Genomic DNA, 17,248 nt, shown 5'->3' with positions numbered 1-17,248 from the left:
TGGAATAAGAGAAGAAGTGAAGGGTAGGAAGAAAGACTACTCGGGGCTCGGAAACAAGCTGATGAGTGAGACTTGATGAAGGGACAAGAATGAAGAGAGTCGAAAATGCTGGGAGTTAAATCACACCGCTGCTGAGCAAACTTCTTCTCCGGCTAATGAAGGTTATTATGATGGGAACAGAAGGAGAGAACAAGCAAGTGACGAGGAAGCGCTAATTAATAGTGTTGTACAACTCGGAACATAATCAATTAAAGGCCATGCTTCATTGACTCACAGGCAAAAGCACTGGCGCCAGAGTAACTAGGTGGGGTGAGGCTGGAGGGATGGGGGGTGGTGGGGGGGTTTGTTCGTCAGCATGAGTAAAAGGACAGATGTACAAGAGCTCGAGTAGCATCCTTCTCCTGCTCCATTTCCACCACGTGTTTTTAAGTGTGAAGAAGTGATTCTTGGTCATGGTTGCGCTGAAACAATTGACTCAAGGCTGTGATAAGGCAATGTGAAAGTCGAATTGCACAAGACGCACGCATGCCTGTCAATAGCAGGTTGAAATGGGTCAATTGGTCTGGGTAGTGATTAAGGAGCAGTTAAGATGATTACACAGCAACTAAATACGAGCCTCTTTGTATTTATTTCTCACATTTAAGCGTACAGTAGAAATACAGTAGCGAGTGTGCCTCGTCTCGGCTTTCTTAGATTGTGGGTCACACTCGGGGGGGGACTGCGAGCTACCGAAAAATACTTGTGGGTTAAATGGGGCGACGCGGTTGCTCCATGCCTCCCTCTATTACACCCTCCCTCTGCTTTCAAGCAGACTATTCTCCTCTCATTAATCCCGTGTGGATGTTTATCCATGTTGACATTCAGCATAGCAGACGGCCCTCTTTCTGACTAACAAACAGGGTGACTAAGGTTTTCTTTGCTTGAGCTGTCATAGGGCTCTCGCCTAGCCCGTCTCGTTCGACGTACAAGCTCGGGGGGGGGGGGGGGGGCGTAGGGGTGCCACAGGAGTACTCTCGATTTGTTAGTCATTGTGACCCTTGGGACATCAAAGTCAGGCTGCGCAACTGGAATCAGTGTGCGAATATGAATGTGTGCCCCCTCAGGAGGGCCATTATCAGTTGTGTGTGCTATGGAGAGGAAAATCAATATGGTCATCATAATGGGCTGGCAAAAAGCCAGCCACTGGGCTGTGTTCAAAGCACAAGCACAGCAACGGATTACTTCTCATCTGATGTCATCCAATTTCATCCCTGCGGACCGAGCCGCTGTGGGACGACAATAGGGTCAAGCACATAAGAGGGGGGCGAGCCGACAAACGTCTTTGTGCAAGGAAAAAAAAAGTTGACAAACTGACAGTCAGGTGCTCTGAAGTGATGCTCTCGCAGAGGTTTGCCCTAAAGAGCTTTTGCTTCGCACAACACAAGCTGGCGTGAGCGCCTTACTGAGCCCGCCTTCTGCCTATTGTGTCCGTTCAGTCTTTTTCATTAACCGCTCCAGTGAGGACCACAAGCCAAGAGGGAGGGGACGGACGGATGGATGGGCAGGCGGGGAGAGAAAGGAGGTGGCGGTAATGACAGGGGTGGTCAAGGAGGGGTCTGCAGACAGACCCGAAGTTGGCCTACCAAATGCAAGCTTAAAAGTAAACACAGACAGCACAACTGGGGAAACCATACACAATGTATGACTGTATTCTTTATACCACTAACGATAGCAATTAAGACTTAATCACTCCTTAAGTATACACATCACTCGAGAACATTATCTCACCCTTGCACCTGTTGGAAGCGGCCAAGGGGGCAGAGTGAAGAAAAAGGAGAGAAAAGTTGGCCAGTTTTTGTGGAGCTGAAGTCATCTTGCGAACCCACCTGTGCCCATGACTCACAACTTTGGTGTCAGGCTTACATGATACACTGAACCGAGCTCTGCTTCCTGTGCTGTGCCGCTTACATCGGCATGTGTGTCTGCATCAGGGTCGTGGCTGCCTTGGACAGTTTCCCAAGCGTAGAGCCGGGGGGCCACAAGGGGTTCTGGGTCAATTTGTTTTGATTTTGTCACCTATTGACATCTTAAAATGCTCTTCGATTGATCACCACAGAATTTCCTAGCAACTGACTTGTAGATTTTATGAGAAACTCAGGCTGACTTTCATGAGTTTATATCTAAGCACTGGTCTCACTAAAGTATAGTCGACGATACTCAACAAGCCCTGGGAAGCAGTAGCTCATGCTTCTCTTCCAAGGGGGGGGGGGGGGGGGTGGAGTGAAGGGGTGGGGGTGCATTTTGCAACGGCTGTTGTTTTGTTCAGCTCATCAAGCTGACGCGTTGCTGCAAGCGACCCCCACCGCACCCCACAACCTCCAGGATATTACTCCCCTTTCAGAAACACACTGTTGCCGGTCTGCGGATGGTACGTCGCCCTCATTTGGGGGGAGTTCAAGGTGTGCGCCCCCTCCCCGTCGCATTGTCCTCGTGGCTCATGCTTCAGATTGAGTGAAGCTCCTGCCTACCGGGCCGTATTAAGCCTTCACCCTGGCGCTAAAAACAGCATGTTGGGCACCACCGACGTGCCCACTAAAATACACAGGACGGAAATGTAATGAGCAGTATGTAAAGGGAACAAGCGTGACGTCCATGTAAGCTACATTTACAAGATAAAAATGTCAAGAGTGCTACAATGCGGGTCCTTCAGGGCCTTAGGCTGTGTGGGAAGGATTTGATGAATTCTGCTTACGTTCCGCGGATTCCTCCCTCGCGGGGACCTTCAGGAAAAGAATGGGTCATATGCAAATGGCATGCACAGTATGGAGAAGAAATTTCCCACAAGCCCAGTGTGAAAAGGGCTCTCCCTCCCCATGCCAGGCCCGCTGAAAGGGCCTTTTCTTCTGCCACTGAAAGTGAATGAGGTAGAGCAGGCTAACTGCAAAGGTAACTAGGCTCTTTCTCCTCGGGCTTTCTCACTAAAGCCTCAACACACAATGGTTCATTTACGCATTCAACCACACAAACCACAATAAAGCACATCCAAGCGCAGTTAAGGGGGTTACTGAAACTGACTCTGGGTTTCAAACTCCTCCTTTATGCAGGAAGAGCACCTTTTTATAGGCTAATGCTCTCTGCCTCCGTGGGGGCAGCTAATCATTAAGCAGCCATAACAGAGGTGGGATCGTACATCATATAATTCTAATTTCAAGGAGCAGCCCACCGAGGAAAGTAACTCTTCTACCCTGACAATCTCACTTCGCCGTAAAACCTTTCCCCGAAAAAGTGTTACCGACATGCGATAACGTATGAGTCTCTGACACAGTCCGTAATCTACTGTACCAGAGTGCCGCTGCCATGGGTCGTGTTTTACATCTGCCATCACCGAGTCTTTCAGCTGTCACCTGTTCTAAACGTCTTTGGACACCTCCGCCGCTTCTCGCCAACTCTCCATCCATCCCCCCGCCCCCACTTGCCAGTCCAGGGGGAACCCGTAGCTCACAATTTAAGGGGTCACCAAAGAATGGACAGAGAGAAGGAGGGAGAGGAGAAAGGGCCAAGGGCTCCAAAACTCCCTCCCTCTCCTCCCCCGCTCTTCCCCTTTCATTGAACAGACTTAAACACAAACACAATTGGACATGCTGGAAGCCTCACAATGGCACAGGGGAGGAAAGTGAAGTCATACTCTAGGCACGCTGGGTGCCTAGGTCAGGGGGCAATCAACAGCACCCATGGCTACTGTGTCTTAACCCCTCAGCCTTCTCTCTCTCTCGCCCCAAAATAAAGGAGAAGCTGGGGGGGTGGAGGCGGGGCGGGGCAATTTCTTCTTCCTTGGCACTTTCAAATGAAGCTGCTGGGGAAGTTGGTGAAAGACTGTGAGATAAATGGAATATTTCCTACACTGCCAAAGTCTTCACACAACAGGGGTGAACCTTTTAAATGTAAACACGTCTTTAAAAACACTCGCGTGAGCACGTGGGGCCACACCGCCAATCACCACCTCCTCCAAAAGCCATTGCTTGTTTCATTTGACAAACTGTACCCGAGGCTCATATTGTTCCCAAGCAAACTTACAGCATGTGGTTGTATTCAAAAGTTTTTTAGGCGTGGTGACAGAGTCCAGCGCACTCGGCATACTGTAGTTTCAGCAAGCCAATAAACAAGTACTCAACATCACACAAGTAGTTGCCAAGTGCCGACCTCATTTTACTTATTTGATGGGTGATTCATCGGGGGTGAAATAAAAGAGTGGGGGAGAAAAGAAGCATTGCACTTTATTAAATGTTTTGATGCAACAGCTATTGAGAAAGAGTCCAAAAACCATCCCAGTGACGCCCTGTTTATTTTTGCAAAGAATGTTAACACCGCTCACATTCCTCTATTCCCAAATTGCTGTGTTAAATTACCATCGCGGGGAATGGCAACCATTCCCGAGGGGTGCGCAACGGAGAGACGCGACAAAGGGAGCAGTGGTATCCCACCAATTGCAAACACCTGTCATCCTGCGAGCTGTTAACACCTCTCTGTTTACAGCAGAGAATGGAGCTCACCTTGAGCGACGCTACACATGATTGCGAGCAACCTGGCAAAAGCCACTGAACGTCATTGATGAGGCACACTTATGACGGTCCAAACGGTGACTCATAAAAATTGTATTCAACTTACGATAAGAGCATTTCACATTATTATAAAAAAAAAAGGTGTAGATATTACTAACATTCCCATCGGAATTCCATTATGATGGTTTGTATCACTTGTCACGGGGTAAAAGGAAGTATGGATATTAGGGCAAATGCAAATGAGGTCAAAGTAACAGACAAGACATCTGCCCGGTCACGGACTTTAAATATCAATAGGCCTGCGTAAAAGCCTGTCAATTCAAAGGGGGCAAGTACACATTTGGAATTCTTTGTAAACGTGGTTCCATTTTATACATTTAAACAAATGTGTTTATTACAACGCTAATCAGAAAGCCTAATTGAATAAAATTACAAAGCTCAAGTTTGTGAAACTCTGCTCTAGAGTGCTTGTGTTAAAAAAAAAAAAAGTTCTTCGCTGTGCTGTTATCTAAGGCGTGTCCACATGTTTACACCCAATCCCCAAAGACGACACAGCACAGTGAACATGCCTCATAACAAACTAAGATGACAGTGGAAAAAAAAGAAAAGCCATTTTTAGACAATGCTGTGACAAATCAGCAATGAGATAAACATGGTTTGGTGCTATGTTACCGCCCACAACTACCATGCCTGACTTTTCCAGCTCAGCACATCAAAACCGGCAGACATTCCGCAAGCTTTTTCCACCTTGCCATTAACTTCTTTCACGTTTGAATCGTCATTTCAGAGTAACACTGCAATTTGCACATCACTCCAGTGCCATTATTAATATAGTCACCATTATAGCTCTCACTAATCTGCAACATTTGTTTTTGATTAGTAATACCACACGACTGGACAATTTATACTGTTTAGTGACTTGCTTTGTGTTCTAAATGCTGTAAAAAGGGGCTCCAACTACCTTCGACAAATTCTTTTGTGCGTTTTCACATTCTCAGCCAATGAGAATGATTCTGAGACTTAAGAAACGGCACGTGTTATTTCCAGCATCACCCCACTTCCTTGAGGCTACACTGGGTGGCACAATACACAATACAAGATGCAAAACAACCTCGTCACTTGTCACCGTTGAACAATTACAAACAGAAAGCCACGCAGAGGGATGCAAGTGGAACTCACATTTTTGGGGGGGAAAGTAGAAAGCGTGGAAGCAGCGACATTTTGTGTCACTTGCGGACTATCTCAAAGCGCCACAGAAACGCGAGGTCAATGAATGCGTGAGCAAGTATGTGTGACAGTGATATACAAACGCGCCAAATGACGATGTATTTTGTTTTAAAAGCTGGCGAGGTGACAACTGTCCCAGTGGAATCAAAAGGATTCCCAAACGCCACAGGCGGAGAGCCGCTGTCCTTATATGGACTGCGCGCAGCTCACATAAACAGGCGCGTGAGCTGTGCCTCGCGCTCCGGAACCTCAGTCAAACGTCGACGTCTTTCTGATAAGCTTTCAGTTCCTTATTGACCGTTAGTGATTATGAAAAAAAAATATAATAAAAAGACAAATAGAAAAGGTTTCAAATAATGGGCAAAACAGACGCGTTAAACGCTCGACGGCGATTGCGTTGGACAACATGGAAATAAGTGTTCCAAACAACAGTTTGAATCACCTCTACGCAAAAACAACCAGGGTTTCTTTGATAAAGTTGTTCAAAGCGCTTAGCATTGCTGAGCAGCTTCGATAAGGCAACCCAAGTTATTCCGCCCTACGGTGCAGCAACAGTGTCCTTCGCGTTACCTGCTCGGAGTACGTTAACGAAAGAAAAGAGCATAAAAGAGTTGTTGTTTTTGACTTTGATAAACACGAATCCATCCACTGAAGCACAACAATGCTCGTGGGGGGAAAAAAAAGAAAATAAAACAGCCCGTCGAGAACTGTAATAACAACCAGGTAGAAACAGGTCCGAGTTTGACGGAGAGGGGTTTAACTCGACACAACTCGACCAATAGTATCTCTTTCTATAAAGAAAAATCGTCCACGAATAAACAAAAACGTCTTAAGGTGAGATTAAAGCGCTGTCCGTCCGTTTATAACAGGGTGAGGTGCTAGTAACGGTCTCGGGTGCAGCGGACGGCTGAAGAAAGATAAAAAAAAACTCGACAGAACGTTCTTAAAGCACGTGAATAATGGCTCTAAAAGAGGAGGAGGGGAAGTATACTAAAAGATAAACATAAGATAACAGCGTGTCCGTTTCTAAAAGGCTGAGGTGCAAATAACGGTCTCGGGTGCAGCGAACCGCTAGGCGGAGGGCGAGACGCGACCCAGGTATAACGGTACACCACATAGGCAGCAATACAGCGCTCACTTGCGACTTCACAGCACTTTCAGTGACTAAAAAAACACACTTTTGCACATCCAAAGTTATCACCAAAGTAACCGATGGGCACAACAGCGTCCCGATTGTGCCCCCGAACGGAACGCTCCTCATCAGAAGTAGTTTTTACTCACCGTTGTTCCTTCTCGGGTTCGCCTGCTTTCTGCGCTTACACCTGGGGCCATCCGCCATGATCCTTTCGTTGTGTCTAAATGCTGCCGGAGAGTCACCTCCTCTCTCACCCCCTCTCCCCCTCCGTGTCCTCCCTCCCCTTCACCTCCCCTTATCCGCACCTGGTTTACGACAACTAACACTTTACGACATCACCTTCCCGTGTACCTCCCCAGCCCGAAGTTGCATGCACCGGTCCCATGGAACGAAGCTCTGCGAGTGAGAAGACAGAGACGGTCGGGCAGCTTGTGCCGGCTTCACCTGACCAGCCTCTCGGAAGTGAGCTCTGTAGGTTGGCTCTTTTATTTCTTCTTTGTTTTGATCATCAAAGGTAAAGATGATAGATGTGCTTTGCAAGATGTGCACGTCATAAAAGCACCACTACATGTATGACTTGAACACACACACGCACGCACACACACACGAGTGCAACACTTCAAACTTGTTTTTCTGCCTAGTTGCATCCGCAACGTGCAGCGCATTTTATTTGTTTGTTTGCAGTAAAAAAAAAAAAACAATCTATTACATTTTTATGGAACATAAGGTCTAATCAGTCTTGTGTTAACTAAAGTACCTGAAAGTGATACTTAGGAAAAAGCACAAAAACCCAAACAGAAAATAAATGGTTGCTGTCATTTTGTAGCACACCGTTGGAGTAAAAGTTTTAAAGTATCTGACATTTACTGTTCTTAAGTATCAAACGTGATTTTCTAATATTAATTTTAGGGGTAAATTGCTAGGTAGAAATTAAGCAAAATAAACTGTTCTCAAAATGTACACAATGATGATGCACGTCCGCAAGGCAAAGCAGACCAATGGCAAATACTATATCATCACTCTTCTTAAAATAATGTCCTAAGTTATAACAAATTTTTTTTCGCCTTCAATATCTTCTTAGTATAATGGCCATCTCTGCTCAAATCGTCTACATCCTTCGTTAAACAGATCATTCTTTTATATTCCTGAAAATAAATTATTAAATACAATATATTGAATAGATCTTCCATGGCCCTAGTGAGGGAAAGCGGTGAATATGGATGATCTGTATTTATACAGCAATAAAATAAAAGTACTAGTAATGAATAATAGATATGTGATAAGGCGGCAGGTTGTTAGCACACTCGCCCCACAGTTCTGAGATCGAGGGTTCGAATATAGCCTGCGGCCCGAGCCTTTGATGTTTTCCGGGTACTTTGGATATCCCCAAAAATATTTCTGACTTTTTTTTTTTGGTTTGTTTATTGAACATAAAACATATACAGTAATAATAATATGTCTGCGACCCCAATGAGGATAAGTGGCATATAAAATGGATGCATAGATGCAATAGTAAATAAACATTTAAAAAAAACTAAATGTGCTTAATGACTGAAAGTAAAAGTAAGTAAGAATCAAGCTAAGTGTGTCGATCAATTCAAATTGAATTTCAGTTATTCCATTTACTTTAGTGGCGTAGTTGTCCCTTTCATGCAGGTAGCCCAGGTTCAATATTGGCCGTTGACCCAATGTCCGCCCACAGCCGGTCTCAAGCACTAAATAGCAACGGAATCGGGCGTATAAACTCTTCCAAACAAGTCATGCGGGTGACTCACCGTGACAACTCCTGATGGGGCATGCCGAAAGTCACGACAACAACTTGAGGGTTGTCGTTGACCGTCAACTATATGCCTTAACTAAGCCACTTATCCTCATTGGGGTCGCATGATGATGAAAAGAGCATTGATGTTTTGACTTCATTGATATCAGTTGCATAGTTTGATGATTCTTGGGCCATCTGCACTCTTCATATCGAAAGTGCATTTTTATAATAAAAAGGGACTAAAAGCAAACGTTGCACCACAGTATCAAACCAAAATGTCAATCCAGGTGGTTTATGAGTCCCTTGCTGCAGTTCCCCATTACATACCAAAGAACGTGAAGATTTCTGTTTCTGGTATTTGGTGTTTGTTGTCAAGTTGGGTGACTTTATTTAAATGTTTAAATTTTTTTTAAAAGAAACTCTATTTCATTTATCAGCCAAATTTTAGGGATTCCGCTCACAGACATTATGTAAACACCAGTAAAGCATCTTTGTTTAGTTTTTTTTCCCCTCCTTTTATTTATTTATTTTTACTCATCCTCCACTCGTATTTGAGTGTGTGAAATGTGTGTTAACGAGAGGAAGAAGTCATGAGACTGTCGTCACTGATTCAATCCTCCGCGTAAAGAAAGACCCCGCTGTTCTTCTATGTAGCGCTTACCTCAGACGAGGAGGACACAGGCATGCCAGTGCAATCAGCAGGTTCAGGCTGCTTCCAATCAGATGAAACCTTCGTTCACAAACACACAATGCTTATCACACCACGCTCTGAGCAAACTGCAAGAAAAAAACTGCCACATGTCTGAGGTGAATTCGTCTTGTCAAAAGGAAAGGTGAACTTTATAGACTGCATGAAGGGTCAGTCACATCGACATTTAGAGGTCGGGGGGGGGGGAGTCGCGGTTGTTCTGTGGCTATTCTTAAAGCAGACAACTATAAGGTTTCGATTGCATCAGTCAGTTTTGTCGGAGTTGGGGAGATTAAGAAACGTACCTTCCGTTTGATATCCTGACTCGCCCAGTGTGGTTGTTGCATGGCTCTGTTATGTTTTGTGGTCATCCCAGACCAGTTCATAAACCTTATGCATGTTTTTTGAAGGTACGGGGGAAGCTGTGACCTGAGGATTCTATGTTCTGTCATGAGGAAAATCTGCAGGCCCCGGGCCATCGTCTTCCTTTTAGTGCAACTCATCCTTCAGCTACGGGTCCACGTAACGTATACGCACAGACAATTGGCACTCCTTAAGACTGAATAATTCAGGAAGAGAAGAGCAGGCCTGCTCTAAGGACAGGCCGACCAGCCAGAGAGTAATAGCTTTAGCATAAACAACACCTCCAAACTTGCACTCTTCCAATAATTGTCTAACAAGGGGAGGGGGGTGGTTGCCCAGACACTGCATAGCTTGCTGAAAAAAAAAGGCCCCAGAAACAGTCTGAATCAGCAAAGATCAATGGCGAAACTTTCAGCCATCCACGTGGTCCTATCGCGGTGGCTCCTTGCACACTGAGCATGGAAAATAAGATGCTTGTCAGCCAATGGAAAGTCCAATCTTTTCCCATTTTCCTTAGAGCACTCCACTATTAACATGAGGGCAGCGCCTGTGGAAAAAAAAAAAAAAAGAATAACAATTGTGCGACTCCACGTAATTTAAAACAGCCCGAAGACACCATCTGATGTCTCAAAGAAAAGCTGGGGATTTTTTTTTTTCTCGCCGGCAACTGGCGTGGACTTCATACACGATTAAACGGGGGATGCAATTTAATAGGTACAGTACATACTTGCAAGGTTTCTGATGTCTCTTGTATTGTATGAACAAAGCCAAGACATGGTAAATGTAAAGAGCGGGATTTTATTCAATTGGACACTAATGGCAAGAATAAAACCGACTGCAGCAGTCAAATAGAGACCAAAAGCGAATATGAAGAATCCCGTCACTTTTTTTAGTCGCAGCAAACTCTTTTTTTACATTTTTATAAAGTAACCTGAGAAGTGTGAATCTGTCTGTACTGTCAACTTGTTTCGCAAGATGTTCATTTGTAATGGAACTGAAATCTATTTTCAGTTTTTATAGTATATCCATCCATCCATTTTCCGAACCGCTTGATCCTCACTAGGGTCGCGGGGGGTGCTGGAGCCTATCCCAGCCATCTCCGGGCAGTAGGCGGGGGACACCCTGAATCAGTTGCCAGCCAATCGCAGGGCACACAGAGACGAACAACCATCCACGCCCACACTCACACCCAGGGAGAATTTAGAGCGTCCAATCAGCCTGACATGCATGTTTTTGGAATGTGGGAGGAAACCGGAGCACCCGGAGAAAACCCACGCAGGCCCGGGGAGAACATGCAAACTCCACACAGGGAGGCCGGAGCTGGAATCGAACCCGGTACCCCTGCACTGTGAAGCCGACGTGCTAACCACTGGACTACCGGGCCGCCTTATATAGTATATATATTTTTTAAATACAATGCAGTGGAAAAGGTGCATAATACTGCTGCATTCGCTGGTACAAATCAGTTGTTGGCTTTGTATACTTTCGATAACATGCTAACCGCATACGTAAATTAACCAAAGATGGATCCAGTAAGTCAGCTGTCTCATCTGTTTCCAGCCTTCCTGCAGTTACATCACCGTGATCCTGTTTAGGGCCAAAACTGTTTTGCTCTGGCCATACAAACCGCACTAAGGGGGAACTGGAAATAAGGCCAACCCCAGAGATGGGTTGAGTGTTTAAAAAATGCACTCAAATAAGAGGAGGCTACTGTTATGTTGGTGAGTAACTTTTGATTTTTATTTAATTTTTTTAATTCGAGCAAATGAGCATTTCTTCTTCGCAAAGGTATTTCACATCAAAACTACTCTGACAAATACAATTCATTCAACAAGTTACTTCAATGAATGTCATGGAGTTAATGTAGCACGTTACTAGCCACTTCTCGTCAAACCTGATGACACATTTGACGGTCGGATCGGACCGAGCTTGGATCACTGACCGCTTGAGTTGATCCAAAAGCGCACTTTTCTGATGACAATGACGCCCAGATATCGTCTTTCCTAATGCGGGCCATGACATGGAATGAAATGAATTGCAGACTTTTGTTCTTTCTGTAGGGAGTCGAAACCGAAAGGATGAGGGGAGGGATAAGCAGCCGTCCTCTACTACATTAAGGGATCATGCTGCTCCCTGAAAATGAGTATTGATCCTCTTAGGTGCAGGATCGTTTAGGAGATTAATGTGAGAAGTGGTTGAGCTCCGTAGTGCTCCACCAGGACCGGGGGGGATCAGCTCAGTGGGACAGCCGAGCCACGGGTGACAGAGGTGCAATTGCGCAATAGCGCAGAGAGGCTGGAGAGAGCAATTCGGTCCTGTACATCCTCACTAAAGTACCGCCATCTGGGCTATCAGCTAAGAGCGCCAGCTGGACGTACAGGTTAAGAGGGAAGGTGAGGAGGCCAGAGCACGTCAGATAGAAACGGTCTGAAGAGAGAAAATGAAACAGCTACGTGTCACGGACAGGCGGCGTGGATAGAATGAAGGGCAAGGTAAGGAACAGAGGAAATGAGAGTAGAAAAGAGGAACAGAAAGTGCAAAGAGGAGGACGACGGAAAAGGTACACCGTGCACTACACCGAATAGCGAGGAGGAACAAGACGCCGTGGCAGCGATAGAGCGACACAGAACAGACCAAACTGCTTAATCTCTCCCTGGAGACGCCGGCTACCGGTAAATGTGAGGTTCTCCTCTTCTGCTTTCCACAGACCACCAACCCCCCACAGAATACCGCGGCACTCTGCTCAGCTGCAGTCGAGGCTGTTATCCCGCTAAAAGCCACAAGCGCAAACTAAAAGTGCATGAGCGGAGCCCACTTTGAAAGGCTCACTTTGAGCCTAGCTGTTAGGCCAACACTGCACAAAATTAGTTGTGAGAATGATCAGTGATTTTGTCCACAAAAACACTCATCTAATGATCCTCCTTGCAGCAAATAAACAGATCCGATTGCAGGCCTGAGATTTTTCTCATATATCTCCCTCTGGGGGGTGTAGCAGTCCTGGGGTGGAAACTCCTAAAACAAATATTAGCTCAAGTATTCAGCTGCAGTTGAATGCGTGCTGTCAGAGTGCGAAACCCAACAATGCAATGTTTTTAGGACGAGATGTCAATCCGATTTTTTTTCTCCCCCACCAAGCCAGCAAATTATCAGCACACTTCCGCCTTCCTCCTGTATTTCTTTTTTTTTTTTTTGGTTTGTTTCTCAAGACGGGAAGTTTCTGACACAAAGGTTGAAGTCAGCCACACCCCAAACATAATTTGGGAAAGGAACAGTGAACCGATATCATGCATTTTCACACCCGGGATACCACCGAAGAGGTGATATGTATGTAGCCCGATCATATGCTTCTGCAAAGGTGGGCGGCCGCACGACTTTGAGTTCCTGACCCATGGGTGAACGTAACGCTGCCTGTCTGCACTGTGGTCCCAGATATATACTTGTTTTGGCTAGGAGGATGTGCGCGTGCGTGTTATCCTAACACGCACGCGCACATCCACACAGTGCACAACTGCAATGGCCCAGAAAGCCTTGCCCCAGTCATATTTTATGGCTGTCAATTGTAGAAAGCCCGGCTTCCATTTATATTGTATTCGTTGGAGCGCCTGTTACATTCTAGCGTCGGTGTGTCCATGCGCTCTGTGCACATCAAACTAAGCATAAAACTTCCAAGTATCAAGGTGTTGTTTCTGGCTCACTCTCCCACTCGAAACCAGTACACTGTCAAATTATCGGTGTGAACTGAGGTGTTCGCCGCACCGATATGGCAATGACTAGTCTGCTGTATAATCCTACTGCAATAGGATAATGGTCTTTCATTCGTCTTCGTACGTAGAAGAGAATTACACAGTGTACATTTACTAAAGTACATCTAAATTCCTCTCACGAACGTGCATGAGCTCAATGCTAACATACAATGTGAAACGTCACAGAGGGGCGAACAGAAATGAGCAAAAATGTTGCGGCAATTCTAAACCTTCAAACCACTGCTAATTTGAGCCTTGGTCTAAACCATTTAAAAATATTCGTCGAAGGAGCATAAACCTGAAGTCTGGGGAGAGACCCACCGCCCCCTTTTTTGTAAAAAGCATTTATGATGACCATTTCACAGTCAATTACTCGTGTGACATATTCTCTCTGCAAAATGTTGGTTTTCAAATTGCGCAACCTTTAGGATTTTTTTTTTTTTTTTAAATTTAGAGGTTCTCCTCTAAAACTTTGCAGTGAGGTAAATGTTGGGAAGGCTTCAAATGAACAAGCAAAAGTATTAAAAACAATTTTTTTGTGCTTAAAACAAACATGATGTCCCCACGGTTGATATCAGTACAAAGGATTTGAAAGTGTGCTTTGACATTTCCTTGTTTCTAGGTGCAAGTTTAAGGCTGACTCTGAGAAATGTGTATGTGGTTTATGTTTGCTTGGGGTCTCATTTTGTGATTGGCCAATACTCTTTCACCGGGTGAGTGTGAATACCAAACACCTACTCTTTTCCCACATGTTCTCGTAGTCCATCAGAACATTTGTCGAAAGTCAATGCACGAATAATGGCGCGGTACTCGAAATGAACATTCAAAATGCCAGGCAATTACTCTGGGTGTCCCTTTACTCAACCTTTGCATATTAAAGCCCGCTTGTCAAACAGATTGTCTTCGCTGCTCTGAGCAGCCCTCACTGTGAAACAATTTTCATTAAGGGCCGACCGCATGGACCTTCGGCCGGCAGCCTCATGTAATTTCATAGCCCAGCGTCCCTGTGACCACTTCAGGGTCCAGCGGTGGCCACCCACACCTTTACAACAGCCAGAGAGAGGTGCTGAAAAGGTGACAGACTGCTAGTAAGTTTTAGGCCTGAAAAGGGAGTCCCAAAATGAAACCCCAGTCCAGGAAATGACTGCTATCATAACATTTAAGCTTTGGGAATGAAATATGTAGTGGGGCGGTCCTCATTTGCGCAGGTGGGAAATATTCCTTATCTTCTGTCAGAAGGGCTTCTTCTCACATTCCCAAAACATGTTATGCTAACTGAAGACCTCGATCTTGCAGGATCACGCACACGATGGTTGAAACTCTTCTTTTTTTTTTTTTTCTACAACAGTACGCAAAGATGTGAGCCAAACAAATCCCCAAAGTCTCTATTAGAAACATATGCAGGGCATCGCTCATCGAAATGTGTTACAGTGTTACAGCCTCAGCAACGTTTAATGTGCACAAAAAAAAACAACTCAGGGACATGCCTTAAACCCATCCATCCATGATCTTGTTCGGGTTAACGGGGAGCTGGAGCCTATGCCAGCGAAAGGAAGACTATACACCCCGGACTGTTGGCCAGTCAATCACAGAGGGCACATATAGAGACAACCATCCACACTTTCATTCACTCATCCTGTCACAGGATGGCAAGTGACTTAAGTGAGCGAACCACCGAAGTGTCAGAGACCACGCCCCCAAATGTAAATCTCACATTTGCATGCCATGCACCGTATGCCGCTTTGTTTGATTCATTCATCAGAATCGATTTTCAGTACTGTGAGTAAGTGATGGCGGCGGTTGGCTGAAGAAAGCGCTTGAATTTGTATATTTCGGACTTAGTTCCTGTTGCTTATGTCAAACTTTTTGCCAAGTTGTGCTCCCCCCTCACATTTACAATAAACACAAGTGACAGTGTCAGAGCAGTGCGCATCTGACAAGACACAAAAAGGGGGTGCTGGCACTGGGTATGGCTTATCAGGGCATCCAGACACCTAACTTTGTTACTTTTAGCAATATCCTAATCCAGCAACACAGGAGGGCCGAACCTGATGCCACATACAATAAAATATTTGAAAAATGTGAGATGACAGCAATTTCTAAACACGGCAACACATGGAGGTGGCATGTAATTGGTTAGAATTACACTACAGCTGCACTGCGGGAACACAATTTGGATTCAAGGCTCAATATTGCATGCCACAAATAGTACTCTCGTAGAAGCCAAATTCATCAGTTCAAGTGAAATTAAATGTTGGGGTTTTTTTCCCCTCACAACCCAAACAGTTTTTGTGTCTGCTAAAACAGATTGCTCCATTTTGAATGATTTAAGATTGCAAAATGACCCCAAAAATGAGCAGTCTTTTATGGCATTATCAGAGTTTGTATGTGAAAACAACAACAACATGATATTGACATGTGTCAACTGTTTTAAATTGCATAAGACACCTCGTTTGACATTTTGACAAGAAAATCCCAATTAATAAATTCCATCCCCCAAAAAACACTCTCTATCATAATTGAACCACGTCAGCTAAAAGGAGTCCAAAATGGCAATCAAGTTAAGCCTCACCTTGTGGACCGTGAGCGAGGATGCTCATGCTTATTCAGTGTGTCCACTGAGGTGTGCAGACACTTCATTTAATATTTCCATAAGGTTGCATATGAGGGAACGTGAGGCATGCCGGTAATAGGGAAGTAATGCATTCCGTGCCAATGGCAAAAAGGAACGCTTGAAATGAGCAGCAGTGCTCAACTCGACAGTGGACACATACATAATTAAGCTAAGTAAAGAAATGCATTTTTCATCCCCAAACATCAAAACACCTCAATGTCTCTCATAATGAGCGAGGTACATCTTTTTTATTCACTGAGGGAATGCAAAACGAGAGGTGGGTCAATCAGAGTGCCTTGGCGGAAAACTATGAAAATACAAATATTGGCAGAGGAAAGAAAAGAAAAAAATGATCCACATGCACAACTTATTTTAAAGTTAAATCAAGCAGTGACATAATGCAATGCATCCTCGGGGGGTGGGGGGGGGGTCGGAGATTTTTACGACGAATCTTGTTAATAAGATTAGATTAGTATAATATTAGTGTCACTCCGAGTACTTTTTGCCCAATCTAGCTCTACTCATGCAAATCGCGCACAGCCCGCAGTAGATGCAAGAAAAAGGACCTCTTAAAGCGGGCTCATTTCATTGAGATTCAAATTTGACTCAAGTCGACTAAAGTGGTTTTTATATTTACCAGCGTGTGTTGCATTAAGGAATACGTTGGAAATGGTGGGAATCTTAAAACTACCCAACTGCATATGCCATCAATGTGTGACTTTTTATTATTATTATTATTTTATTATTATTTTTTTTTACATGGTTGAATTGAGGCTAGCCCTTCTTTTGAAATTAAGGTCACCAAAAAACGCGACAAACCAAAGAAAAAGCAAAACATAATTCTTTGATGCTCGTTGAAGTGAGATGTCATCAAGTGTTTAGAGATCACGCGATTTAAAAATTTGTAATTACAATTTGGTCAACTTTTATAACATCAGGGCCAATGGACTTGAGCGGGTGCAATCTACTCTGCAATAGCTTTATATGTCTACGTGTTAGAAGACAATGTTCAATAGTGCTGAGGATAGCGCCGCTACTGCCGTACCGTCTTTGAGAACATTACATCGACCATCCTGTGTGATTCAGACCGTCTCCCTGCACACCTTCGTAGATGGGAATTAACCTGACACAGCTTAAAACGCCTTACTGGATGTTGGTCGATAATGTCATTATCCTAA

At 44.7% G+C, this 17,248-nt stretch overlaps 2 protein-coding genes across 3 annotated transcripts in view; one reads left to right on the top strand and one right to left on the bottom strand.

Annotated features, from left to right (window-relative positions):
- The window catches only part of zeb1b (zinc finger E-box binding homeobox 1b), a 45,738-nt gene extending 38,601 nt beyond the window's left edge, over positions 1-7,137 (bottom strand). The window contains exon 1 of the mRNA XM_086102630.1: positions 7,047-7,137. Within this exon, the coding sequence (XP_085958756.1) occupies positions 7,047-7,104 (58 nt within the window). The 5' untranslated portion in view covers positions 7,105-7,137. The remainder of the gene's footprint in view (positions 1-7,046) is intronic.
- Positions 1-17,248, top strand: part of znf438 (zinc finger protein 438) — an 89,810-nt gene that overhangs the window by 22,002 nt on the left and 50,560 nt on the right. Inside the window, exons 5-6 of one of the 2 annotated variants that reach the window (XM_086102633.1) lie at positions 7,260-7,371; positions 9,761-11,434. The gene's annotated coding sequence lies outside the window, so the exon portion shown is untranslated. Of the gene's footprint in view, positions 1-7,234; positions 7,372-9,760; positions 11,435-17,248 lie in introns of those variants that run through there. The other variant, XM_086102634.1, reaches the window with a different exon arrangement.

Source organism: Hippocampus guttulatus, chromosome 21 (genome assembly GCF_054856545.1).
Source record: "Hippocampus guttulatus isolate MCC_2025c chromosome 21, RoL_Hgut_1.0, whole genome shotgun sequence".
Classification (NCBI taxonomy): domain Eukaryota; kingdom Metazoa; phylum Chordata; class Actinopteri; order Syngnathiformes; family Syngnathidae; genus Hippocampus; species Hippocampus guttulatus.
This window is presented reverse-complemented; position numbering and strand designations above follow the sequence as displayed.